Here is a 27,626-nt window from a genome sequence, read left to right as displayed (position 1 = left end):
ACAATAGACCAGATAGATCTAATTGATATTTATAGAACATTCCACCCAAAAGTAGCAGAATACACTTTCCTCTCAATTGCACATGGAACATTCTCCAGGATAGATCATATCGGGTCACAAATCAAGCCTCGGAGAATTTAAGAAAATTGAAATCGTATCAAGCATCTTTTCTGACCACAATGCTATGAGATTGGAAATCAATTACAGGAAAAAAAACTGTAAAAAACACAAATACATGGAAGCTAAGCAGTGTGCTACTAAATAACCAAGAGATCACTGAAGAAATCAAAGAAGAAATTTTAAAAATACATAGAAACAAATGACAATGAAAACACAATGACCCAAAACCTGTGGGACAGAGCAAAAGCAGTTCTAAGAGGGAAGTTTATAACAATTCAATCTCACCTCAAGAAACAAGAAAAATCACAGGGCTTCCCTGGTGGCGCAGTGGTTAAGAATTCGCCTGCCAATGCAGGGGACACAGGTTCAAGCCCTGGCCCGGGAAGATCCCACATGCCGCGGAGCAACTAACCCCATGCGCCACAACTACTGAGCCTGTGCTCTAGAGCCCTCAAGCCACAACTAGTGAAGCCCACGTGCCTAGAGCCTGTGCTCTGCAACAAGAGGAGCCACCACAGTGAGAAGCCCATGCACTGCACCAAAGAGTAGCCCCTGCTCACTGCAACTAGAGAAAAACGCGCACAGCAACAAAGAACCAAAGCAGCCAAAAATAAATTAATTAATTAAATAAATTTTTCTGAAAAGAAGAAAAATCTCAAATAAACAATCTAACCGGGCTTCCCTCATGGTGCAGTGGTTGGGAATCTGCCTGCCAATGCAGGGGACGGGTTCGAGCCCTGGTCTGGGAAGATTCCACATGCCGTGGAGCAACTAAGCCTGTGAGCCACAACTACTGAGCCTGCGCATCTGGAGCCTGTGCTCCACAACGAGAGAGGCCGCGACAGTGAGAGGCCCGCACGCTGCAATGAAGAGTGGCCCCCGCTCACCGCAATTGGAGAAAGCCCTCGCACAGAAACGAAGACCCAAAACAGCCAAAAATAAATAAATAAATTTATTTTAAAAAAACCAATATAACCGTACACTTAAAACAACTACAGAAAGAAGAACAAAGAAAACCCAAAGTCAGTAGAAGGAAAGAAATCATAAAGATCAGAGCAGAAATAAATGAAATAGAAATGAAGAAAACAGGAACAAAGAGCAATAAAAGTAAAAGCTGGTTCTTTGAGAAGATAAACAAAATTGATAAACCCTTATCTAGACTCATCAGGAAAAAAAGGGAGAGGACGCAAATCAGTCAAATTAGAGGGGGGACTTCCCTGGTGGCACAGTGGTTAAGAATCTGCCTGCCAATGCAGGGGACACAGGTTCGAGCCCTGGTCTGAGAAGATCCCACATGCCACGGAGCAACTAAGCCCATGCACCACAGCTACTGAGCCTGTGCTCTAGAGCCTGCGAGCCACAACTACTGAAGCCCGTGCGCCTGGAGCCCATGCTCTGCAGCAAGAGAAGCCACCACAATGAGAAGCCTGTGCACCGCAACAAAGAGTAGCCCCCGCTCACCACAACTAGGGAGAAAGCCCACATGCAGCAATGAAGACCCAATGGAGCCAAAAATAAATAAATAAATAAAATAATAATAATAAATAAAATAAAATTAGAAATGAAAAAGGAGAAATCGCAACAGACACTGCAGAAATACAAAGGATTATAAGAGACTACTACAAACAACTATATGCCAATAAAATGGACAGCCACGAAGAAATGGACAAATTCTTGGAAAGGTACAATTTTTCAAGACTGAACCAGGAAGAATTAGAAAATATAAACAGACCTATCACAAGTAATGAAATTGAAACCATAATTAAAAATCTTCCAACAAACAAAAGTCCAGGACCAGATGGCTTCACAGGTGAATTCTATCAAACATTTAGAGAAGAGCTAACACCCATCCTTCTCAAACTCTTCCAAAAATTTGCAGAGGGAGAAGTACTCCCAAATTCATTCTATGAAGCCATCATCACCCTGATACCAAAACCAGAAAAAGATATCACAAAAAAGAAAATTATAGACCAATATCACTGATGAACATAGATGCAGAAATCCTGAACAAAATACTAGCAAACAGAATCCAACAGCACATTAAAAGGATCATACGCCATGATCAAGTGGGATTTGTCCCAGGGATTGCAAGGATTCTTCAATATATGAAAATCAATCAATGTGATACACCACATTAACGAATTAAGGAATAAAAACCATATGATCATCTCAGTAGATACAGAAAAAGCTTTTGACAAAATTCAACACTGATTTATGATAAAAACTCTCCAGAAAATGGGCAGAAAGGGACCCTACCTCAACATAATAAAGGCTATATATGGCAAGCCCACAGCAAGCATCATAGTCAATGATGAAAAATTGAAAGCATTTCCACTAGGATCAGGAACCAGACAAGGATGTCCACTCTCGCCACTCTTATTCAACATAGTTTTGGAAGTCCTAGCCACAGCAATCAGACAAGAAAAAGAAATAAAAGGAATACATATTGGAAAAGAAGAAGTCAAACTGTCACTATTTGCCAATGACATGATACTATACATAGAAAATCCTAAATATGCCACCAGAAAACTACTAGAACTAATCAATGAATTTGGTAAGGTTGCAGGATACAAAATTAATGCACAGAAATCTCTGGCATTCCTATACACCAATAACAAAAAATCAGAAAGAGAAATTAAGGAAACACTCCCATTTACCATTGCAACAAAAGGAATAAAATACCTAGGAATAAACCTAAGGAGGTGAAAGACTTGTACTCAGAAAACTATAAAACACTGATGAAAGAAATCAAAGATGACATAAACAGGGTTTCCCTGGTGGCGCAGTGGTTGAGAGTCCGCCTGCCGATGCAGGGGACACGGGTTCGTGCCCCGGTCTGGGAAGATCCCACATGCCGCGGAGCAGCTGGGCCTGTGAGCCATGGCCGCTGAGCCTGCGCGTCCGGAGCCTGTGCTCTGCAACGGGAGAGGCCACAGCAGTGAGAGGCCCAAGTACCGCAAAAAAAAAAAAAAAAAAAAAAAAAAGATGACATAAACAGAAAAATATACCATGTTCTTGGATTGGAAGAATCAATATTGTGAAAATGACTATACTACCCAAAGCAATCTACAGATTCAGTGCAATCCCTATCAAACTACCAATGGCATTCTTCACAGAATTAGAACAAAAAATCTTACAATTCGTATGGAAACACAAAAGACCCCGAATAGCCAAAGGTGTCTTGAGAAAGAAAAACGGAGTTGGTGGAATCAGGCTCCCTGACTTCAAACTATACCACAAAGCTACAGTAATCAAGTCAGTATGGTACTGGCACAAAAACAGAAATATAGATCAATGGTACAGGATAGAATGCCCAGAGATAAACCCACTCACATATGGGCACCTAATTTATGACAAAGGAGGTAAGAACATACAATGGAGAAAAAACAGCCTCTTCAATAAATGGTGCTGGGAAAACTGGACAGCTACATGTAAAAGAATGAAATTAGAACACTCTCTAACACCATACACAAAAATAAACTCCAAATGGATTAAAGACTTAAAGGTAAGACCAGACACTATAAAACTTTTAGAGGAAAACATAGGAAAAACAGCCTTTGACATAAACCACAGCAAGATCTTTTTTGACCCACCTCCTAGAGTAACAGAAATAAAAACAAAAATAAACAAATGGGACTTGCTTAATTAAACTTAAAAGCTTTTGCACAGCAAAGGAAACCATAAACAAGACAAAAAGACAACCCTCAGAATGGGAGAAAATATTTGCAAATGAAACAATGGACAAAGGATTAATCTCCAAAATAAACAGCTCATGGAGCTTAATATCAAAAACACAAACAATCCAGTTAAAAAATGGCAGAAGACCTAAATAGACATTTCAGCAAGGAAGACATACAGATGGCCAAGAGGCACATGAAAAGATGCTCAACATCACTAATTCTTAGAGAAATGCAAATCAAAACTACAATGAGATATCACCTCACACGGGTCAGAATGGCCATTATCAAAAAAGCTAGAAACATTAAATGCTGGAAAGGGTGTGGTGAAAAGGGAACCCTCCTACACTGTTGGTGGGAATGTAAATTGATACAACCACTGTGGAAAACAGTATGGAGCTTCCTTAAAAAACTAAAAATAGAACTACTATATGACCCAGCAATCCCACTGCAGGGTATATACCCTGAGAAAACCATAATTCAAGAAGAGACATGCACCACAATGTTCATTGCAGCACTATTTACAATGGCCAGGACATGGAACCAACCTAGATGTTCATCGACAGATGAATGGATAAAGAAGACGTGGCACATATATACAATGGAATATTTCTCAGCCATAAAAAGAAAGGAAATTGAGTTATTTGTAGTGGGGTAGGTGGGCCTAGAGTCTGTCATACAGAGTGAAGTCAGAAAGAGGAAAACAAATACTGTATGCTAATGCATATATATGGAATCTAAAAAAAAATGGTACTGATGAACCTAGTTGCAGTGCAGGAATAAAGATATAGACATAGAGAATGGACTTGAGGACATGGGGTGGGAGGGGGAAGCTGGGGCGAAGTGAGAGTAGCATCGACTTTTATACACGACCGAATGTAAAACAGTTGGCTGGTGGGAAGCAGCAGCATAGCACAGGGAGATTGGCTCCGTGCTTTGCGATGACCTAGAGGGGTGGGATAAGGAGGATGGGAGGGAGGCTCCAGAGGGAGGGGATATGGGGACATGTGTATGCATATGGCTGATTAGTTTTGTTATGCAACAGAAACTAACACGGTATTGTGAAGCAATTATACTCCAATAAAGATCTATTTAAAAAAATGTTCCTTTAAAAAAAAAAAAACCTACGTCTGATCAGAACACCCTCTGCCCTCACCCTCCAACCCAAGGGCTCCTCCCCACTCCCTGCAGAGCCTGGGCTCTGGGCCTGCCCCCAGGGACATGCCCCCTCCTGCCCACCATGCCAACAGCTTCCTGCCTCGGAGCCAGTGTGTGTCCTGCTCCTTGATCCTCAGGTCACAGATACCACCGCCACCACCACCCCGCCTTGCCTCCGGCCCCCAAGAAGGTGTAAAGGGGAAAACTCAGTGTGTTCCTTCCTGTGTAGGAAAAAACCCAATTGTTCCCGACTTGTCTTTCTTCCCTGTGTTTTCCCTTCCCTTACAGACAACACTTCACTTCTGACGCTTCTGGTCACCAAATGCGTGGAGGATTTTCCCCATGATAACAAGCAAGTTTCCGACCCCAGTAGGATGTCTGAGGATTCGACTGGATTCTGACATTGTCTACCCCAGGGTGGCATCACACCCCACAGATTAAGGGCTCAGGCCCACAAGAACGTCCCCCCTGCCATGTCCCCAACCCCCTTCAGAAGCCTGGGTTTCTGACCGAATCAGAAGTTCCCACGACCCTCTCCTCAGGATCGATTAATTTCTCAATTTTGAAAAGCGAGGGTCTTAGTGTAAGGCCCCTGGATGCCACGGCCCCTCCTGCCCTGGACTGCACAGGGCACTCGCTCACTTCCTCGAGCTGGACAGCCGCTCAGTACCTGCCACCCTGGCCTTGGGTCCCCACCCAGCAAGGCCTGGGAGTGAGCAGCCACCCTTTCCAGCCCTGTGGAGTCCCCACCCTCGTCCTTGTTTCTGTGCCCGTAGCACCGGGGGCCTCACCATGGAGGTTCCCAGCCAAGCCCAGAACTCCGGGACCCTCAGGGTGGCCGCCTCTCTACCCATTATGGGGAGGCTGGGGAGTCTGCAGACCCCTCCCCCCAAACCCCACCCTCACTCCACCCCACCCCATCCCCCCTCTGTCAGAAGAAAGGGCCAGGGGCCGAGTGCAGGAGCTGGGCCTTCCTGAGGGCCCCTTCCCTCCAGTTCTGGGTGGTCCCGAGCAAAGGAAGCCATCTTCCCAGCAAAGAGAAATGGACCCACTCCCATCCCTGGGGATGGGGCAACTGGTAGGTCAAATGTCAGGACCCAGCAGGTGCCCGTGGGGCCCTGTCCATCTCACACAGAGGTCACTCACCCTCAATGTTTCACACTTACCCAACCTAAACTCTCCACACTCACCCACCAGGCGTGCGCACACACACACCACGCACCTCACACACACACGACACACACCACACACACCACACACATCACACCACACACACACATCACACACACCACACACATCACACACACACCACACACCTCACACACACACCACACACACCACATCACACACACCACACACACCACACACATCACACACACACAACACACATCACACACACATCCCGAGATGCAAGCGCTTTCCACAGAAATAGGGGAGAGGAGGCGGGGCCAGAGCGCAGGGTCGCTGGCCCCTTAACTACACTTCCCAGAAGACTGTGCTACACGCCGTCCGTGCTAGACGTCAGAGCGGCTCCGGCCCCGATGCCCTCTGGGAAATGCAGTCCACCCCTGCGCGGCGCAAAGGATCTCGGGAGTTGTAGTGCCCGTCCGGTCTGCGCAGGCGCACGTGTCGCGACGGCCGCCAGTATTTCTTTTGTGGCGGCCGCCGTCTTGTGTGAGGTGGGTCAGCTCGGCCGCGCGGCCGGCAGGCCGTCGGTTCGTCAGCCCGTCAGCCCCAGGCCTGTGTGCCGCCTCCGCGACTCCCAGCGCCGGGCGGCAGAGCCCGAGGCCTGGCCGGCCCGCGCGGGCCCGGACAACGTCGGTGACGGGCTGGTGGGGCGAGCTATGGGGCGAGAGCACAGCCCGGGGCGCGGGGCGCCTGCGGAGCCCGCCTGACCCCGACCCGGGGCGCGGGCCGGCCCCTCGGGTCTGCGCGAGGCTTCTGAGCCCTGGGAGGTGGACCCGCCCCGTTCCCGCCCGGGGCGGCCGCCAAAGGAGGGTGCCATGGAGGCCCCGGAGCCCCGGGAGGCAGGTACGGTTGGTTCGTCAAGCCGTGGGCCTGTGGATTTGCACGGAGAGGGCGGGCTGGGTTCCCGGAAGCGCCCCGGATTCAGGCCTCCTCCTCTTCAACGTGGGCATCCCGGGGATGATGGGGACGGGAATGGCGGCGCTTTTCCTCCGTAACGGGAGTGACCCCACACACTGAGTAGCAGAATTAGCCCGATGCCCTATCAGGTTGTGACGAAGTTGGGGCTCCCTTCCTGCCTCCCCTTCATTCTCCCCGTGCTGGGGGTGCCTGGTGGCTATGGACAGAGCAGCCTTCTTGACTCATTTCTCTTTTCCAGCTCCATCCTCTCAGGACCCTGCTCTTCCCCTCAAAGAGATTCCAGAAGATAAATTGGATCAGGGTCTCCTGGAAGGCAGGTCCGAGGTGAGTGGTTGTCTTTTCTTTTTTGAACATTTCGTTGTTTATGTGGAGGGTTGGCACCTACCTTCGGCCGCCCAGAATCTTTAGTCATCCAAGGACCGCCCCCGCCAACCTGGGGGCCTGCTCTCCAGTCCTCAGGAAGCTCTGCGCGTGGGAACAGGTCCAGGTGACGCCAGGGTGTGCCATCAACATGAGTGTAAGTTCCAGCCTGATTCAGTCCAGCCACGCGTCTGTTGCCGAGGACTGTGCTGTGTGCCCAGCACTGTGCTGGGAGCTCTGATAAGTGGTTCTAGTGCCACCCAAGCAAGTAGCTGACAGCTCACATGAGATCACTTCACTCATCTCCACACTCAGGCCCATGGGATGTTTGTGGCAGTTGGTCCTTGTTTGGGAGAGTTTTCCGAGATGGAATTAGGTAGGAGGATGTGGAACAGCTGATGGAAGGGCTGCATTGCAGTGCTGGGGTCAGAGTGTTGGTAGGGGGTGCGTCCCTGTGTGCTTTTCCTCTGTACCCAGCTCCTGACATGGGGCCTTCATGGAAAAACTTGGAGTTTTAGAGGATCTTTGGGCTCGACAGGGAATTGGCCGTGGGGCCACTTCTGCAGCTGGGAGAGGTGCAAATCCCTCCTTTTCCAGATTTTGGGTTTTGCTCCTCATTTTGTTCCACCACCTAAACCATCCCCACTCATCGTAGTGTTTAGAAAGGTGCACTTGATAAAGACAGTGTGAGGTGGTGAAAGGTCAGGAGGGTTGAGAATCCTTTGATTTTTTTAGGATTTGTCAATTCTGTTAACTTACCACTTGAAAAGTCGAAATGACTGTAAAACATGTATGGTGAGATTTGCCCAGCTTCTGTAATGTTAGAATGTTCTGTAGTTCTATAAGACACGTGGGAGACATGACAAGCACATGCAATACATGATCCTTGTTGGGTTATAGATCCAAAAATTCTATCAAAGGCGTTTAGAAACATTGAGAAAATTTGAAAATGTACTGTATCTTAGATCATGTTGTATGAATGTTTAATTTCGTGGGTGTGATGATGGCATTGTGATTGTGTCAGAGAACATCCTTAGGAGATACAGGCTGAAGAATGTAAGGTGAGATGTTCTGATGTCTGCAACTTACCTTGAAAAGGTTCAGGAAAATGTGGTGTCTGTGTGAGAGTGACCACCTCGGGAGGTACTCCCCTTCTTGTGCACAGATATTATTCCTGAAATACCAGTTTCTCAGGTCTTTGAGTAACTGGTCCTCTCTCTGAAGTAGTCTCCTCTCCCAGCAGTCTCATACTACGTCAAGGGTTCTGCTCTGCTGGGACATCCCCCGTGATCTGTTCTGACTCCTCTGCTAGTTTTATTTCCACATCTGCCTTTTTTTTTTAAATAAATTGATTTATTTTATTTTATTTATTTATTTATTTATTTATGGCTGCATTGGGCCTTCGTTGCTGCGCGCGGGCTTTTCTCTGGTTGTGGCAAGTGGGGGCTACTCTTCGTTGCAGTGCGCGGGCTTCTCATTGCAGTGGCTTCTCTTGTTGTGGAGCACGGGCTCTAGGCGCGCGGGCTTCAGTAGTTGTGGCACACGAGCTCAGTAGTTGTGGCTCGCAGGCTCTAGAGTGCAGGCTCAGTAGTTGTGGCACAGGGGCTTAGTTGCTCCGCGGCATGAGGGATCTTCCCAGACTAGTGCTCGAACCCGTGTCCCCTGCATTGGCAGGCAGATTCTTAACCAGTGCACCACCAGGGAAGCCCCTCCACATCTGCCTTTGATTCCCACACCCTTTTGCTTCCTGTCCTGCAAAATTAAGACACACCAGACATGGGCTTTTGCTGGTGGGTTGGGAATACCCCTCAGAAAGTCCTGTGCCAGGCTCAAATCCTTTCCTGCTCTTGCCTGTTGACACCTCCATACTGAAACCATGTAGCCTCTGACAGTGCTTTCTCGCCAGCACCGCATTGTGATGTCTCTGGAACTTTGTTTCTGCCCATTTTCTCCTCCTTTCTGCCAGTGCCATCACCATTATGCTTCATCCCTGCATGCCTCAGTTATGGGCACGTTCTCAGCATGTGTCCTCACTCCCACCTCTCATCTCCCTGAAATCCGGTGGGTTTTTTGGATCAGGTTTATTGAGGTATAATTTATACACAATAAATTTCTCCAATTTTATATATGTAGGATTTGGTGAGTTTTGGCAAGTGTATACAGTTGTGTAGCCAGCACCACAATCATGATATAGATCTTTTCCATCACCCAAAAAGTTCCTTCATGCCCCTTTGCAGTCCATCTTCTCCACCCGCCCCCTTGGCATCCAATATAATTCTGTCTTTTTAAGAATTTCATGTGGAATTATAAGATATGTAGTCGTTTGTCTCTGACTTATTTCAGTTAGCATTATGCTTTTGACTTCATTTCCTTGTTTGCATCAGTAGCTTGGTCCTATTGATTGTCTAGTGATATTCCATTTGTTTTAGGTTCCTAGGGCTGCCACAGCGAAATGCCACAGATTGTGTGGCTCAAGCAATAGAAATTTATTGTCTCAGGGCTTCCCTGGTGGCGCAGTGGTTGAGAGTCCGCCTGCCGATGCAGGAAACGCGGGTTCGTGCCCCAGTCTGGGAGGATCCCACGTGCCGCGGAGCATCTGGGCACGTGAGCCATGGCCGCGGGGCCTGTGAAAAAAAAAAAAAAAAAAAAAGAACAAAAAAGAAATGTATTGTCTCATAGTTCTGGAGGCTAGAAGTCTAAGATCAAGGTGTTGGTAGGTTTCTTTTGAGCTTCTCTCCTTGGTTTGCAGATGGTGCTTCTCTGTGTCCTCACATTCTCCCCTCTGTACATATTTGTGTCCAAATTTCCATTTCTTATAAGGACACTAGTTCTTCCATTTTAGGACCCATCCTAATGACTTCGTTTACCTTAATTACCTCTTTAAAGGCCTTTTCTTCAAATATAGTCACATTCTAAGGTATTGGAGCTTAGGGCTTCAACATATGAATTTGGAGGGACACAGTTCAGCACATAACATTGTTGTATATGTACTCCACAATTTGTTTATCCATTCACCAACTGATGGATGTTTAGGTTGTTTCCTGGTTTAGGTTATTACAAATAAACCTGCTATAAATATTGGAGTACAAGTATAGATGTGTGTTTTAATTTCTCTTGAATAAATACCCAAGAGTGGAATGGCTGAGTCGTATAGTAAATATATGTTTAGTTATTGATTTTATTGGTCTTTGCAGAGAACCATCTTTTGTTTTCATTGATTTTCTCTATTGCTTTTCTGTGCTCTTTTTCATCAATTTCTGGTTCTTATTATTTGCTTTCTTTACTTTGGCTTTTTTGTGATTGTTTTGATGTGGACCATTTTTTTAAAGCCTTTATTGAATTTGTTACAATAGTGCTTCTGTTTTATGTTTTTGGTTTTTTGGCCCCAAGGCATGTGGGATCTTAGCTCCCCGACCAGGGATCAAATCCACACCCCCTGCATTGGAAGGCGGAATCTTAACCACTGGACCACCAGGGAAGTACCTACTTTAGCTTCTTTTTTTTTTTGAAATGATTTTTTGCTTTTAATTCATTGCATAAAATGTAAAATGCTAATGTCCAAATTCAGGCAGGTAGATCTTACAACCATCAGGAGCTTCAACCCTGCTAACAGCTAAGTATGCATTTTTTTTCCAGTAGCATTGTTTAATCAAAATAATAAAATAAATATACAATCAAATCTACATGAGTAATTATGCAAATATCACCCCACCTACACCAGTGAATTCTTTTTTTTCACAACACACACACACACACACACTGTATTTTATTTTTACAAGAGATAAATAAACTGACACCAAGCATTATAAATAGATGACCACAACAAAAGCAACAATGATTGCAATTTCCAAACATGAAATACACTCATACTATGTCATAATATTGACATTCAGTCCAGTAATCCTCCACTGTAACAGCTCCTTTACTTTACAGTGAAAATTGATTTGTATATTTTTTGCCTCTGAGTCCTTGTGGGATTTTTTTTTTTAATTCAAACAGAAAGTCACAAAAATTATAATCATCCTCATCAGTTCACTCAGTCCCATGTAATTAATTTTTTTTCATCTTGATCTTTTGTTAGCACTTTTATAAATTCATCAGTTTTCCATTAGGGTTCTGAATATCCTTATTCATTCAGTTCAGCAGTATAGTCAGTTACCAGAAACCTGTACTTGTCAGAGTCTTTTCCATGAATTCCTTGAAGATGAAACCCTTTTATAGGAACATTTTTGCGAAAGCATCAGGGTACACCCAGAACTGTCTGTAAATGACAAAAGACTTAAAAACGACCACGGTTAAAGATTTGATGAAAGTTCATAATAATGCAATTGACAAGGAAATTTAGTTATTTCTAAGATATACATTTTATTTATTTATTTATTTATTTTACATCTTTATTGGAATATAATTGCTTAACAATGGTGTGTTAGTTTCTGCTTTATAACAAAATTAATCAGTTATACATATACATATGTTCCCATATCCCCTCCCTCTTGCGTCTCCCTCCCACCCTCCCTATCCCACCCCTCCAGGCGGTCACAAAGCACCGAGCTGATCTCCCTGTGCTATGCGGCTGCTTCCCACTAGCTATCTACCTTACGTTTGGTAGTGTATATATGTCCATGCCTCTCTTTCGCTTTGTCACAGCTTACCCTTCCCCCTCCCCATATCCTCAAGTCCATTCTCTAGTAGGTCTGTGTCTTTACTCCTGTCTTTCCCCTATGTTCTTCATGGCATTTTTTTTCTTAAATTCCATATATATGTGTCAGCATACAGTATTTGTCTTTCTCTTTCTGACTTACTTCACTCTGTATGACAGACTCTAGATCCATCCACCTCAGTACAAATAACTCAATTTCGTTTCTTTTTATGGCTGAGTAATATTCCATTGTATATATGTGCCACATCTTCTTTATCCATTCATCCGATGATGGACACTTAGGTTGTTTCCCTCTCCGGGCTATTGTAAATAGGGCTGCTATGAACATTTTGGTACATGACTCTTTTTGAATTATGGTTTTCTCAGGGTATATGCCCAGTAGTGGGATTGCTGGGTCATATGGTAGTTCTATTTGTAGTTTTTTAAGGAACCTCCATACTGTTCTCCATAGTGACTGTTCCAATTCACATTCCCACCAGCAGTGCAAGAGTGTTCCCTTTTTTCCACACCCTCTCCAGCATTTATTGTTTCTAAATTTTTTGATGATGGCCATTCTGACTGGTGTGAGATGATATCTCATTGTGGTTTTGATTTGCATTTCTCTAATGATTAATGATGTTGAGCATTCTTTCATGTGTTTGTTGGCAGTCTGTATATCTTCTGTGGAGAAATGTCTATTTAGGTCTTCTGCCCATTTTTGGATTGGGTTGTTTGTTTTTTTGTTATTGAGCTGCATGAGCTGCTTATAAATTTTGGAGATTAATCCTTTGTCAGTTGCTTCATTTGCAAATACTTTCTCCCATTCTAAGGGTTGTCTTTTGGTCTTGTTTATGGTTTCCTTTGCTGTGCAAAAGCTTTTAAGTTTCATTAGGTCCCGTGTGTTTATTTTTGTCTTTATTTCCATTTCTCTAGGAGGTGGGTCAAAAAGGATCTTGCTGTGATTTATGTCATAGAGTGTTCTGCCTATGTTTTCCTTTAAGAGTTTGATAGTGTCTGGCCTTACATTTAGGTCTTTAATCCATTTTGAGCTTATTTTTGTGTATGGTGTTAGGGAGTGATCTAATCTCATACTTTTACATGTCCCTGTCCAGTTTTCCCAGCACCACTTATTGAAGAGACTGTCCTTTCTCCACTGTACATTCCTGCCTCCTTTATCAAAGATAAGGTGACCATATGTGTGTGGGTTTATCTCTGGGCTTTCTATCCTGTTCCATTGATCTATCTTTCTGTTTTTGTGCCAGTACCATACTGTCTTGATTACTATAGCTTTGTAGTATAGTCTGAAGTCAGGGAGCCTGATTCCTCCAGCTCTGTTTTTCGTTCTCAAGATTGCTTTGGCTATTCGGGGTCTTTTGTGTTTCCAAACAAATTGTGAAATTTTTTGTTCTAGTTCTGGGAAAAATGCCAGTGGTAGTTTGATAGGGATTGCATTGAATCTGTAGATTGCTTTGGGTAGTAGAGTCATTTTCACAATGTTGATTCTTCCAATCCAAGAACATGGTATATCTCTCCATCTATTTGTATCATCTTTAATTTCTTTCATCAGTGTCTTATAATTTTCTGCATACAGGTCTTTTGTCTCCTTAGGTAGGTTTATTCCTAGATATTTTATTCTTTTTGTTGCAATGGTAAATGGGAGTGTTTTCTTGATTTCACTTTCAGATTTTTCATCATTAGTATATAGGAATGCCAGAGATTTCTGTGCATTAATTTTGTATCCTGCTACTTTACCAAATTCATTGATTAGCTCTAGTAGTTTTCTGGTAGCATCTTTAGGATTCTCTATGTATAGTATCATGTCATCTGCAAACAGTGACAGCTTTACTTCTTCTTTTCTGCTTTGGATTCCTTTTATTTCCTTTTCTTCTCTGATGGCTGTGGCTAAAACTTCCAAAACTATGTTGAATAAGAGTGGTGAGAGTGGGCAACCTTGTCTTGTTCCTGATCTTAGTGGAAATGGTTTCAGTTTTTCACCATTGAGGACGATGTTGGCTGTGGGTTTGTCATATATGGCCTTTATTATGTTGAGGAAAGTTCCCTCTATGCCTACTTTCTGCAGGGTTTTTATCATAAATGGGTGTTGAATTTTGTCGAAAGCTTTCTCTGCATCTATTGAGATGATCATATGGTTTTTCTCCTTCAATTTGTTAATATGGTGTATCACGTTGATTGATTTGTGTATATTGAAGAATCCTTGCATTCCTGGAATAAACCCCACTTGATCATGGTGTATGATCCTTTTAATGTGCTGTTGGATTCTGTTTGCTAGTATTTTGTTGAGGATTTTTGCATCTATGTTCATCAGTGATATTGACCTGTAGTTTTCTTTCTTTGTGACATCCTTGTCTGGTTTTGGTATCAAGGTGATGGTGGCCTCGTAGAATGAGTTTGGGAGTGTTCCTCCCTCTGCTATATTTTGGAAGAGTTTGAGAAGGATAGGTGTTAGCTCTTCTCTAAATGTTTGATAGAATTCACCTGTGAAGCCATCTGGTCCTGGGCTTTTGTTTGTTGGAAGATTTTTGATCACAGTTTCAATTTCAGTGCTTGTGATTGGTCTGTTCATATTTTCTATTTCTTCCTGATTCAGTCTTGGCAGGTTGTGCATTTCTAAGAATTTGTCCATTTCTTCCAGGTTGTCCATTTTATGGGCATAGAGTTGCTTGTAGTAATCTCTCATGATCTTTTGTATTTCTGCAGTGTCAGTTGTTACTTCTTTTTCATTTCTAATTCTATTGATTTGAGTCTTCTCCCTTTTTTTCTTGATGAGTCTGGCTAATGGTTTATCAATTTTGTTTATCTTCTCAAAGAACCAGCTTTTAGTTTTATTGATCTTTGCTATCGTTTCCTTCATTTCTTTTTCATTTAGTTCTGATCTGATTTTTATGATTTCTTTCCTTCTGCTAACTTTGGGATGTTTTTGTTCTTCTTTCTCTAATTGCTTTAGGTGCAAGGTTAGGTTGTTTATTCGAGATGTTTCCTGTTTCTTAAGGTGGGATTGTATTGCTATAAACTTCCCTCTTAGAACTGCTTTTGCTGCATCCCATAGGTTTTGGGTCGTCGTGTCTCCATTGTCATTTGTTTCTAGGTATTTTTAAATTTCCTCTTTGATTTCTTCAGTGATCACTTCGTTATTAAGTAGTGTATTGTTTAGCCTCCATGTGTTTGTATTTTTTACAGCTCTTTTCCTGTAATTGATATCTAGTCTCATAGCATTGTGGTCGGAAAAGATACTTGATACAATTTCAATTTTCTTAAATTTACCAAGGCTTGATTTGTGACCCAAGATATGATCTATCCTGGAGAATGTTCCATGAGCACTTGAGAAAAATGTGTATTCTGTTGTTTTTGGATGGAATGTCCTATAAATATCAATTAAGTCCATCTTGTTTAATGTATCATTTAAAGCTTGTGTTTCCTTATTTATTTTCATTTTGGATGATCTGTCCATTGGTGAAAGTGGGGTGTTAAAGTCCCCTACTATGATTGTGTTACTGTCGATTTCTCCTTTTATGGCTGTTAGTATTTGCCTTATGTATTGAGGTGCTCCTATGTTGGGTGCATAAATATTTACAATTGTTATATCTTCTTCTTGGATCGATCCCTTGATCATTATGTAGTGTCCTTCTTTGTCTCTTCTAGTAGTCTTTATTTTAAAGTCAATTTTGTCTGATATGAGAATTGCTACTCCAGCTTTCTTTTGGTTTCCATTTGCATGGAATATCTTTTTCCGTCCCCTTACTTTCAGTCTGTATGTGTCTCTAGGTCTGAAGTGGGTCTCTTGTAGACAGCATATATATGGGTCTTGTTTTTGTATCCATTCAGCCAATCTGTGTCTTTTGGTGGGAGCATTTAGTCCATTTACATTTAAGGTAATTATCGATAGGTATGTTCCTATTCCCATTTTCTTAATTGTTTTGGGTTCGTTATTGTAGGTCTTTTCCTTCTGTTGTGTTTCTTGCCTAGAGAAGTTCCTTTAGCATTTGTTGTAAAGCTGGTTTGGTGGTGCTGAACTCTCTCAGCTTTTGCTTGTCTGTAAATGTTTTAATTTCTCCATCAAATCTGAATGAAATCCTTGCTGGGTAGAGTAATCTTGGTTGCAGGTTTTTCTCCTTCATCACTTTAAATATGTCCTGCCAGTCCCTTCTGGCTTGCAGAGTTTCTGCTGAAAGATCAGCTGTTAACCTTATGGGGATTCCCTTGTGTGTTATTTGTTGTTTTTCCCTTGCTGCTTTTAATATGTTTTCTTTGTATTTAATTTTTGACAGTTTGATTAATATGTGTCTTGGCGTATTTCTCCTTGGATTTATCCTGTATGGGACTCTCTGTGCCTCCTGGACTTGACTATTTCCTTTCCCATATTAGGGAAGTTTTTAACTATTATCTCTTCAAATATTTTCTCAGTCCCTTTCTTTTTCTCTTCTTCTTCTGGAACCCCTATAATTCGAATGTTGGTGCGTTTAATGTTGTCCCAGAGGTCTCTGAGACTGTCCTCAGTTCTTTTCATTCTTTTTTCTTTCTTCTGCTCTGCAGTAGTTATTTCCACTATTTTATCTTCCACATCACTTATCCGTTCTTCTGCCTCAGTTATTCTGCTATTGATCCCATCTAGAGTATTTTTCATTTCATTTATTGTGTTTTTAATCGTTGCTTGATTCATCTTTAGTTCTTCTAGGTCCTTGTTAACTGTTTCTTGTATTTTGTCTATTCTATTTCCAAGATTTTGGATCATCTTTCCTATCATCATTCTGAATTCTTTTTCAGGTAGACTGCCTATTTCCTCTTCATTTGTTAGGTCTGGTGGGTTTTTATCTTGCTCCTTCTCCTGCTGTGTGTTTTTCTGTCTTCTCATTTTGCTTATCTTACTGTGTTTGTGGTCTCCTTTTTGCAGGCTGCAGGTTCGTAGTTCCCGTTGTTTTTGGTGTCTGTCCCCAGTGGCTAAGGTTGGTTCAGTGGGTTGTGTAGGCTTCCTGGTGGAGGGGACTGGTGCCTGTGTTCTGGTGGATGAGGCTGGATCTTGTCTTTCTGGTGGGCAGGTCCACGTCTGGTGGTGTGTTTTGGGGTGTCTGTGGACTTTTTATGATTTTAGGCAGCCTCTCTGCTAATGGGTGGCGTTGTGTTCCTGTCTTGCTAGTTGTTTGGCATAGGGTGTCGTCCAGCACTGTAGCTTGCTGGTCGTTGAGTGAAGCTGGATGCTGGTGTTGAGATGGAGATCTCTGGAAGATATTCGCTGTTTGATATTATGTGGAGCTGGGAGGTCTCTTGTGGACCAGTGTCCTGAAGTTGGCTCTCCCACCTCAGAGGCACAGCACTGACTCCTGGCTCCTCAGTTTGGGATGATTCGTTGTCTACTCATGTATTCCACAGATGCAGGGTACATCAAGTTGATTGTGGAGCTTTAATCCGCTGCTTCTGAGGCTGCTGGGAGAGATTTCCCTTTCTCTTCTTTGTTCTCACAGCTCCCGGGTCTCAGCTTTGGATTTGGCCCCGCCTCTCCGTGTAGGTCGCCGGAGGGCGTCTGTTCTTCGCTCAGACAGGACAGGGTTAAAGGAGCAGCCGCTTCGGGGTCTCTGGCTCACTCAGGCCGGGGGGGAGGGAGGGGCACGGAGTGCGGGGCGCAGAGGCCAGCGTGACGCTGCACCAGCCCGAGGCGCGCTGTGCGCTCTTCCAGGGAAGCCATCCCTGGATCCCGGGACCCTGGCAGTGACGGGCCGCACAGGCTCCCCGGAAGGGGGGCGTGGACAGTGACCTGCGCTCGCACACAGGCCTCGTGGCGGCGGCAGCAGCCCCAGCCTCCCATGCCAGTCTCTGGGGTCCGCGCTTTCAGCCGCGGCTCGCGCCCGTCTCTGGAGCTCCTTTAAGCAGCGCTCTTAATACCCTCTCCTCGCGCACCAGGAAACAAAGAGGGAAGAAAATGTCTCTTGCCTCTTCGGCAGGTCCAGACTTTTTCCCGGACTCCCTCCCGGCTAACTGTGGTGCATTAGCCCCTTCAGGCTGTGTTCACGCTGCCAACCCCAGTCCTCTCCCTGCGCTCCGACTGAAGCCCGAGTCTCAGCTCCCAGCGCTGCCCACCCCGGCGGGCGAGCAGACAAGCCTCTCGGGCTGGTGAGTGCCGGTTGGCACCAATCCTCTGTGCGGGAATCTCTCCGCTTTGCCCTACCCAGGTACGTGGGGAGTTTCTTGCCTTTTGGGAGGTCTGAGGTCTTCTGCCAGCGTACAGTAGGTGTTCTGTAGGAGTTGTTCCACGTGTAGCTGTATTTCTGGTGTATCTGTGGGGAGGAAGGTGATCTCCGCGTCTTACTCTTCCACCATCTTCCCCGGAAGTTGGGATATACATTTTAAAGTAATAACTAGAATTATGACTTAACATTATACCAGAACGTATAAGATTTTTAGAAATTTCATGTAATGTCTGAAACATTTATATTAACATATTTCCATACAAGTAACCAAAGAAAGTTTAGTATTAGTTGTTTTTTTTGTTGTTTGTTTGTTTTCTTATACTGCAGGTTCTTATTAGTCATCAGTTTTATACACATCAGTGTATACTACTTTGTTTTCTTAAGGGTGAAACTGAGGTATTGATTTGACACCTATTCTCATTAGCATTCAGTGCTATAAATTTATCTCTAAGTCCTGCTTTAGCTATATTCCACAAATTTTCTGTTGTATTTCCCTTTTTTTCAGTTCAAAATAGTTTCTAAGTTTTTTGTAATTTTTCCTTCAACTATGTATTATTCAGGAGTGTGTTGTTTAATTCTAAATATGTGGAGAATTTTCTGGGTATCTTTTTTTTTTTTTTTTTGCAGAGGGGCTGCTTTGGGTCTTCATTGCTGTGTGCGGGCTTTCTCTAGTTGTGGTGAGCGGGGGCTACTCTTCCTTATGCGTGGGCTTCTCATTGTGGTGGTTTCTGTTGTTGCAGAGCACGGGCTCTAGGTGCATGGGCTTCAGTAGTTGTGGCTCGTGGGCTCTAGAGTGTAGGCTCAGTAGTTGTGGCACACAGGCTTAGTTGCTCCACAGCATGTGGGATCTTCCTGGACCAGAGCTTGAACCCATGTCCCCTGCATTGGCAGGTGGATTCTTAACTAACTACTGTGCCACCAGGAAGCCTGGGTCTTACTTTTTAAATTCAATTTGCCAATCTCTAGTTTTTATTTGGGATATTTAGACTATTCACATTTAACATAATTATCGATATGGCTGGGTTTACATCTGCCATTATGCTATTTGTTTTCTATGTCTTGTATCTTTTTTTATGCTGTTTCACCCTTAACGCTTTCTTTTGAGGTAAACAAATACTGTTTTATGATACTTTTAATTCTTCTGATTTTATTAACTTATTTTCCTTTTGGTTACTTGATTGGATTCTGGACGGAGTGAATTTTACTTTGTTGAGTGTTGGATTTAATTCCTTAAATGTTCTGTGATGCAGTGAAATTACTTAGTGTCAGTTGGATCCTTCCAAGGCTTACTTTTAGGTTTTGTTAAGGTGGATCCAGAGAAGTCTTTAATCTCAGGCTAATTTTGCCCCACTGCTGAAGCAGCATCCTTCTGGGGACTTTACTCAGTGTCCCATAGAACAGGAGGTCATTCACTCTGGCCGGTTGGAGCACAAACTGTTCCCAGCCCTGTTTGAGTTTTAATGATTGTCCTGCATACACCCCTTTCTGCTGTTTCTTTCCCTGGTTTGGGGTCATTTCTTCCCAGGCACACTCCTGTCAGTCCTCAGTCAATCTTGAACACATCCAGAGTTCCAAGTCTGTGTGGCTCCCTCTGCTCTGGCATGTTGCCCTGAAAATTGTAGTTTCCTGGTCCCCCCAAACTCTGTTCTCTGTCTCCTCAACTCTTTGGACCACAAGCTCTATCTGGATTCCTACTCCCTGCACTGTGATCAGGGACTGCTTCCATGTGGGAAGGTGAGGCTGTTGTAGGGCTCACTTTGTTTGTTCTCAGGGGTCTCTGTTCTGATCTGTCCTTTGTCCAGTGTCTGGAAATGGACCATTGTTTCATATATCTTACCCAGTTTACTAGTTGTTTGAGGTAAGAGGGCAAGTCTGGTCCCTGTTACCCCTTTGTGCCTAGAAACAGAACTCGAAACTCAGTTTTTACCAGGCTGCTTTTTTTAACCAGGTCACTCCTTGGGCCCATGCTCAGAACTTGTTCACGCCCGTCCCCCTCCTGCCTTCCCCCCATGCTGCCTGCTGCAGAATGCAGACACTGTTACCTTGGGGTAGATATCTATCTTCATACTCTGGCCACTGCGGCCTGCCCCCACCCCCGCCTCCTCCCTGACTCCAGTTCACTTTACTGCTGAGGACCTGCTTGCCCCACCACTTCTGTGTGCCCCCCCACCATGGTCTGCCCTTTTTTTTTTTTTTTTTTTTTTTTAGTATTTATTTATTTATTTGGCTGTGCTGGGTCTTAGTTGCGACAAGCAGGATCTTCGTTGCTGCGTGCAGGGTCTTCAGTTGCAGCTCGTGGGATCTTTTTAGTTGTGGCATGAGGGATCTAGTTCCCTGACCAGAGATCGAACCCGGGCCCCCTGTATTGGGAGTGCAGAGTCTTAACCACTGGATCACCAGGGAAGTCCCAGCCTATCTTCTAATGCATCCCTGTCATGACTGTATGTGGCCTGGGCTGCTCTTTGTTCTCTTCTCATGGGACAGGCACTGGGTCTCCAACCTCTTGGCGTGCCCAGCTGGAGAGGTAAGAAGCCCTGGCCGGCAGAATACTGGGGTTCCAGAGGAGGAGTCACATAAGGGAAGTCATTTGGGACTTTCAGGACACTTGGAACCGGAGTGACCGGGTCGGGGGGGTTACCCCGAGACCAGGGGCCAGTGTTCGGGGAAAGTGGGAGCAGGTTGCGAGGGGGTGGGCTGGGATGTGGCCCCAGGCACAAGGGAGCAGGGGTCTGCTGGGAAGGAGTGGGGGGCAAGCAGGAAGGACACGGAGCAGTACAGGGTCCTTCCTTAGGGTGCAGTGAGGGCTTCCTGTCTGGGGTTGGGGCCTTTTGCAGTGGTGGGACTTGAATAGGGTTTTGGGCTCTTTGTATTATATTTCAAGCTCTGTAAGTTGGCCAGAACTTATGGCCTCAGCCTGTGCCCCCACTGCAGCACCTACACGTGGGCTGCCCAGTTAGCTGGGCCCTCCCAGGCCAGGCCGCGTGGCAATTCCTGGCTGAGTTGTGTGTGCGTCGGGGCTGTAGGACGGATGGTGTCTACAGCCCTATCTTCTGCACTCAGGAGGTCATGCGAGGTTATCTCTGCTAGTGAGGTCCTCAGTCACCCAAAAACGCAAGTGGACTGACTCTCATCCTGGGTGAGAGAGAACATGTGTGTCATTCCAGGAGTTGGTGACTTTCAAGGATGTGGCCGTGGACTTCACCCAGGAGGAGTGGGGACAGCTGGACTCCCCTCAGAGGGCCCTGTATCGGGATGTGATGCTGGAGAACTACCAGAACCTTCTTGCCCTGGGTAAGATGGCTCCCAAGGTGAGGAGGCCGCAGTCTGGGCATCCACCAGTCTGTATGTGTTCCTGAGTCTCCCTTGTGGTATCTGCCCCAGGCCCTTGTGGCACCAACTGGCATCTTTGCCTGGAAGTGTGGCTGGTCTCGGGGTGGGGCCCAGAGGAAAGGGAGAGGGTGGACAGGGCCCTGGAAGCCCAGCCTGCCCTAGATGGGGCATGTCAGTACCTGTGGGGTCCTCAGAGCACACACGTCAATATGGGTTCCATGTCTGAGGCCCCCTTCTTTGGAGCTGGCACCACCTCTCCGTGCCTCGGGCCGCTGGGGCCACTCCAGGGCCGCTGGGCCTGTGGGCCGTTCTGGAGAGCACAGCACCCAGAGCCACACCGCTTTCTCCCTTCGTGCAGGGCCTCCTGTCTGCAAGCCAGATGTGATCTCTCACCTGGAACGAGGTGAGGAGCCATGGTGGGCGCCTAGAGCTGTCCCTGGAGGGGCTGGTCCAGGTGAGCAGGATGCAGTGGGAGGATGTGGAGCCCCACCCCACCGCCCCATGGGGCCCGCTTTCCTTCCGCGGTCCACTGCCCTGCTCCGTCTGCACCTGCTCAGTGCCCTTCCTGCTCCTTTGTCCTCCCCCGCCCCCCCAGCCCTTCCTGCTCCTTTGTCCTCCCCCGCCCCCCCAGCTCTTTTCAGAATCCCCTGGCTTCTCCAAGACTCTTCTCCCTCTTTCTTCTTCCTCTTCCCTGCTCGCTGGCCTGTCCCTGCTCGCTGGCCTGTCCCTGCTCGCTGGCCTGCCTGCCTTGCCCTGAGCGCTCCCCTCCACGCAGCCCTGAGCTTGCACTCTCTCTCTCCCCCTGCTGGTCTCTACTCTCTTCTCCTGCACTTACGTATGCTCCCGGCAGATCTCAGCCCTGAGCCCCAGCGCCGAACCTCCGCCTGCTCTCAGAAGGTACTATCTCCATTTCTTACAGAACCAGAACGGGAGCCGGGGCCTGAGGTAGAGGAGCCGTGGTCTCAGCACCTGTGCGTTTACAAAGAAGAACCGTCATGGGAGCTGATCACAGGTGGGCTGGCGAGGTCCGGTCTCCACAGCCCCGGTCCTGGCGACAGGGGCACCCAGGGGGCCCCGGCAACTGCTCTGTCACAATGTAAGGCTGCCAGGGACAGTCCCACAGAGGAGCACCGATGGGGCCATGTGGTGTCTGAGGAGACTCTTGGCCAGAGGTGCGCCCTCCTGGCCCAGCCCAGCCTTCCCGCAGAAGGAGCCTCTCCGGATGGCTGCGTGGGGGGCGTGCAGTCCAGGAGAGCCAGGCGTCAGAGCCCGGGTGCCGGGAGCGGCCCGTTCATGTGTGGTGAGTGCGGCAAGGCCTTCCAGCGGAGCGCGGCCCTGGCGCTGCACCGGCGGTGGCACGCACGAGAGAAGGCCTACAAGTGCAGCGAGTGCGGCAAGGCCTTCACCTGGAGCACCAACCTCCTGGAGCACCGACGCGTCCACACCGGCGAGAAGCCCTTCCTCTGCGGCCAGTGCGGCAAGGCCTTCAGCTGCCACTCGTCCCTGAACGTGCACCGGCGCGTCCACACAGGCGAGCGGCCCTACAAGTGCGGCGCCTGCGACAAGGCCTTCAGCTGCAGCTCGCTGCTTGGCATGCACCTGCGCGTCCATACAGGCGAGAGGCCCTACCGGTGCGGCGAGTGCGGCAAGGCCTTCAACCAGCGGACACACCTGACGCGGCACCGCCGGATCCACACCGGTGAGAAGCCCTACCGGTGCGGCGCGTGCGGCCGGGCCTTCGCCTGCCACTCGTCCCTGACGGTGCACGAGAAGCTCCACAGTGGGGACAAGCCCTTCCAGTGTGGCGACTGCCAGAAGGCCTTCAGCAGCCGCTCCCGCCTGACGCTGCACCAGCGTGCTCACACGGGCGAGAAGCCCTTCAAGTGCAGCCAGTGCGGCAAGGCCTTCAGCTGCCACTCGTACCTGGTGGTGCACCAGCGCGTCCACAGTGGTGAGAAGCCCTTCCGCTGCAACGAGTGCGGCAAGGCCTTCAGCTCCCACTCCTACCTGATTGTGCATCAGCGCGTCCACACCGGCGAGAAGCCCTTCGACTGCAGCCGCTGCTGGAAGGCCTTCAGCTGCCACTCTTCGCTCATCGTGCACCAGCGCGTCCACACTGGGGAGAAACCCTATAAGTGCGGCCAGTGCGGCCGGGCCTTCAGCCAGAATCACTGTCTCATTAAACATCAAAAGACCCACTCTGCGGAGAAGCCCTTTAAGTGTCATGAGTGCGGCGAGGTGTTTGGCTGGAGTGGCCCCCTGGCGGAGCACCGCAGGCTCCACAGCAGGGAGAAGCCCTTCGCTGTCCAGTTCGACAAGCGCTTGCTGAGCACCTACTGCGTGCCTGGCAGCCTACTGGGTTCGGGGGGCTCCGGCGGGAGCAGCGTGGGCCCTGTCGATGCCCTAGGCGTGGCTGAGCTCCTGGGCGTGGTCCCACCCTTGGCCGGCAGGAGTTCCCCATGGGCAGCAACCCCAGAAATTAACTCATGTGTGCGAGAGACACCCACCTGCCCACCCGGAAACACCCCTTAAGCCTGTCACCTCCTGGGAAGGGATCCACCATAGGAGAGGAGAATTGAGCGCGTTTGAGGATGTACCGTCATCCTGTTTTTTTTTTTTTCGTCCTCTTTTCTTTGATGGGTTTGGAAGTCACTGAGGGGGGACAGATCTTCCCTGCATATGAAGAGGAGGTATGTCAGTCATGTGTCCTTGGACAGCCTCTTGGTGTGATTTCGATCTGGAATTTCCTTTGTAAACTCTTATGTTTAGAATGATAATTTTTAAAAAAAACTGAATTATGAACAGTATTACTTCTAAGTGAACGTTATATTCCAGGAGAGGAGAATAAGCTCAGGTGGTGGGCATTTGGGAAAAAGCAAATTTCCTGGACTCGCTTCACTCACATAGCTCTGCTGCAGAGTCATGTTGTTAGTGACAGCGCAGCTGTCTTGGAACCTGGCCCAGCATCCGCATAGCCGGGTCCTAACATGCCAGCCTCATGCCTGGCCACCTCGTCCATGCTGGAAGCTGGGAGGACACAGGGGTGTGCCTCCAGGGTGCAGTGTTGGCACACAGGTATCTGGAAGCACACCTCCACCCCGGCTGGCAAGGCCACCTGCAGGGCCGCTCAGGTACCATGTAGCTCAGCCCTGTGAGAGGAGCTGGGCCCTGTGCTCCCCAGAGAAGGAAAAAGATGGTGTTCATCTGGGACTCGTATCATTTCTGCTCAGTTGTAAGCAGATATAAGCTGCCTTCTCGGTGATGATACTTCACATTTATATAAAGTGCTAGAGTCACATTTATATAAAGTGCTAGAGTTTATGAAATGCTTTTTAGTATACTTTTTAAACTATGGAGGCAAAATAACCACATTTCAGAAAATATGGAATTAAGGGAAAAACACCCATAATTCTTAATAAAATTGCATTTCGCACTTTGGTACGTTACCGTCTGCTTTCTGATATTGCATTTTTACATTAAACACGGTGTATACAGTCCAACATTCTAATCTTTTTCCCCTGCTTACCTGCATAGCAGGACTTCTTTTTCCCGTGGAGCCTCACTGTCTTTGGAGCTGTCCTTCTGGATGGGGGCGTGATGTTCTATTACCTGTTTTTTTGCTGGACACAGAAGTTATTTCGAAGTTTTCACTGTTACAAGTCATTCTTCATATAGCATCTTTTTGCATTATTCTTCTTTAACGTTGTCTTAGAGTAGATTTCTAGAAGTGAGAGTTTTGAGATAAAGGAAATGAGCAGCTTAAGGCATCGTTCTAGTATATTTTTGGTTGTGTGATAACAAAGTAATACCGTCTCAGTGTGAGGAGAACCGGCAGTAGTGGTCAGGCGCGTCCATGTCCCGGAGGCCGACGCTGCTCCGAGCTGGGTCCAGACGGGCTTGCTTCTGGGTGCCATGGCGATGATCCCAGGTGTCCGCCCCCATCGTTCCTCCATCATCCCTGGGGCTGGTCTCAGGCCCTTCCTCCATGACAAATAGGGAAAGTTCTATTGGACAACTGCATTGGCAAAAGATAGATAAAATCTCGGTTTGATTCATTATCATACTCATTTTTCTTATTTTAAAAGAAATTCAAATGCAAACATCTTGGGGGGCCCCAGACACCACACCTGCTGTCTGCCTGGCGGGGCTGTTAACGCCCTCAGCTGAGAACAGCACCTTGCTCTTTGATAACCGGTGAGGTTGAAATGGAACGTGTTCTTATTATTGGTCTTTCTTCTTGAAAACTGTTTGAAGTGCCCTTTGGCCCCCTTCCATTGAAGTCTCGATGTTCTTTTATTTACATATAAACTTTGTTTTCTGATCATACACATAATACATGTATATTGAAGAAATTTGGGGAAAAAAATCAATTTTATAAGAATAAAAATGACCCTTAGAATCAGTTCACAGGTCATGACCTGGAGACAGATTTCTTTCTGGTTTTTTTCTCTGCGTATATACACTTGTCTTTTTTTTTTTTTTTTAACAAGAAAAGTGTAAAGGGCTTTATTATAGGAAAAATTATTTAAGTCAATAAAAAAATTTTTAAGGAATTGTACACATTCTGATTCATTCCACTGCCAATCACCTTAGCTTCTCCAGTATTAGAGTAATAATCTTCAAAATAGCCCTTTCAAAAAAGAATTTTTGCTCAATCCGTAGTTGTGAGAGTCCACAATTTTTTTTAGTTGGGCTTCTTTGATCTCCAATGGAACACTGACACACTTCAAAAATTCCCCTCTGGGCTTCCCTGGTGGCATAGTGGTTAAGAATCCGCCTGCCAATGTGGGGGACACGGGTTTGAGCCCTGGTCCGGGAAGATCCCTCATGCTGCGGAGCAACTAAACCTGTGCGCCACAACTACTGAGCCTGCGCTCCAAAGCCCTTGAGCCACACTCCTGAAGTCCGGCACCTAGAGCCTGTGCTCTGCAACAAGAGAAGCCACCGCAATGAGAAGCCCGCACACTGCAATGAAGAGTAGCCCCTGCTCACCGCAACTAGAGAAAGCCCGCGCACAGCAACAAAAACCCAATGCAGCCAAAAATAAATATATAAAATGAATTTTTTTAAAAAATTCCCCTCCTGTAGTCTTTGAGAGCCAGTTTCCTCAAGCAATTTACTGTACAACCATGTTTAGGGTCCGGAGATGGATTTGCCTGGTTCTGAACTTTAGACACCCTCTAAACATGCATTAAGTTCAAATCATATTCACTCCTAAGCTATCATAGCCTAGAACAGTTAGCATATGCCAATACCTAAGATTTAAAAAAGTTTAAGTTTTTCAGTTTATTAGCAGCTCTGTCTTGTAGTTCTCCACAGATCTAGTCCTGTGAGAAAGGAAACCACAGTTACTCTGTGAGGCGTTTCCAACCATGTAAGTCTACAGAAAAAGCCCTATCAATATAGACCTCAACTACACACGCTTTTTCTTTTCTTTTTTTTTTTTAGCTGCACTGAACAGCTTGCAGGGTCTTCGTTCCCTGACCAGGGATTGAACCTGGGCCGCGGCAGTGAAAGCACTGAGTCCTAACCACTGGACTGCCCAGGAATTCCCAATCACTTTTTATATTTGCCATTTTGATTTTTTTTTTTTTTTTTTTTTTGGCGGTACGAGGGCCTCTCACCGCTGTGGCCTCTCCCGTTGCGGAGCACAGGCTCCGGACGCGCAGGCTCAGCGGCCCTGGCTCACGGGCCCAGCCACTCCGCGGCATGTGGGATCTTCCCGCGCCGGGGCACGAACCCGCGTCCCCTGCATCGGCAGGCGGACTCTCAACCACTGCGCCACCAGGGAAGCCCCCAATTAATTTTTTTTTTTTTTTTTTGCTGTACGCGGGCCTCTCACTGCTGTGGCCTCTCCCGTTGCGGAGCACAGGCTCCGGACACACAGGCTCCACGGCCATGGCTCGCGGGCCCAGCCGCTCCGCGGCATGTGGGATCTTCCGGGACTGGGGCATGAACCCATGTCCCCTGCATTGGCAGGCGGACTCTCAACCACTGCGCCACCAGGGAAGCCCCCCCAATTTTTTTAATCTATTC

General features: G+C 46.6%; 1 protein-coding gene across 3 annotated transcripts; it reads left to right on the top strand.

The window, feature by feature from the left end:
• The first annotated feature begins 6,584 nt into the window (after positions 1-6,584).
• Positions 6,585-26,070, top strand: ZNF74 (zinc finger protein 74). Of its 3 annotated transcripts, none has more exons than XM_081252720.1 (5): positions 6,585-6,986; positions 7,300-7,385; positions 21,425-21,551; positions 21,949-21,993; positions 22,510-26,070. In XM_081252720.1, the coding sequence occupies exons 1-5, from the start codon at positions 6,959-6,961 to the stop codon at positions 24,120-24,122; spliced, it is 1,899 nt and encodes a 632-aa protein (XP_081108846.1). In that variant the 5' UTR covers positions 6,585-6,958; the 3' UTR covers positions 24,123-26,070. The 3 variants fall into 3 exon arrangements, with proteins under 3 accessions (XP_081108846.1, XP_081108844.1, XP_081108845.1); XM_081252718.1 differs by having other exon boundaries at positions 21,949-22,044; XM_081252719.1 differs by lacking the exon at positions 6,585-6,986 and adding an exon at positions 10,812-10,900 and having other exon boundaries at positions 7,329-7,385; positions 21,949-22,044.
• Positions 26,071-27,626: the final 1,556 nt, after the last annotated feature.

This window comes from Mesoplodon bidens, assembly GCF_964165515.1.
Source record: "Mesoplodon bidens genome assembly, chromosome: 13".
Classification (NCBI taxonomy): Eukaryota; Metazoa; Chordata; class Mammalia; order Artiodactyla; family Ziphiidae; genus Mesoplodon; species Mesoplodon bidens.
Note: the sequence above shows the minus strand (reverse complement) of the source record. Positions and strands in the feature narration are given on the sequence as shown.

Bases quoted from the DNA above. Each gene is read 5' to 3' on its own strand.
- ZNF74 (XM_081252718.1), top strand. From the start codon at position 6,959: ATGGAGGCCCCGGAGCCCCGGGAGGCAG. The intron at 21,552-21,948 runs GTAAGATGGCTC...CCCTTCGTGCAG, and splicing joins CCAGAACCTTCTTGCCCTGG to GGCCTCCTGTCTGCAAGCCA. The intron at 22,045-22,509 runs GTGAGCAGGATG...CATTTCTTACAG, and splicing joins CCCTGGAGGGGCTGGTCCAG to AACCAGAACGGGAGCCGGGG.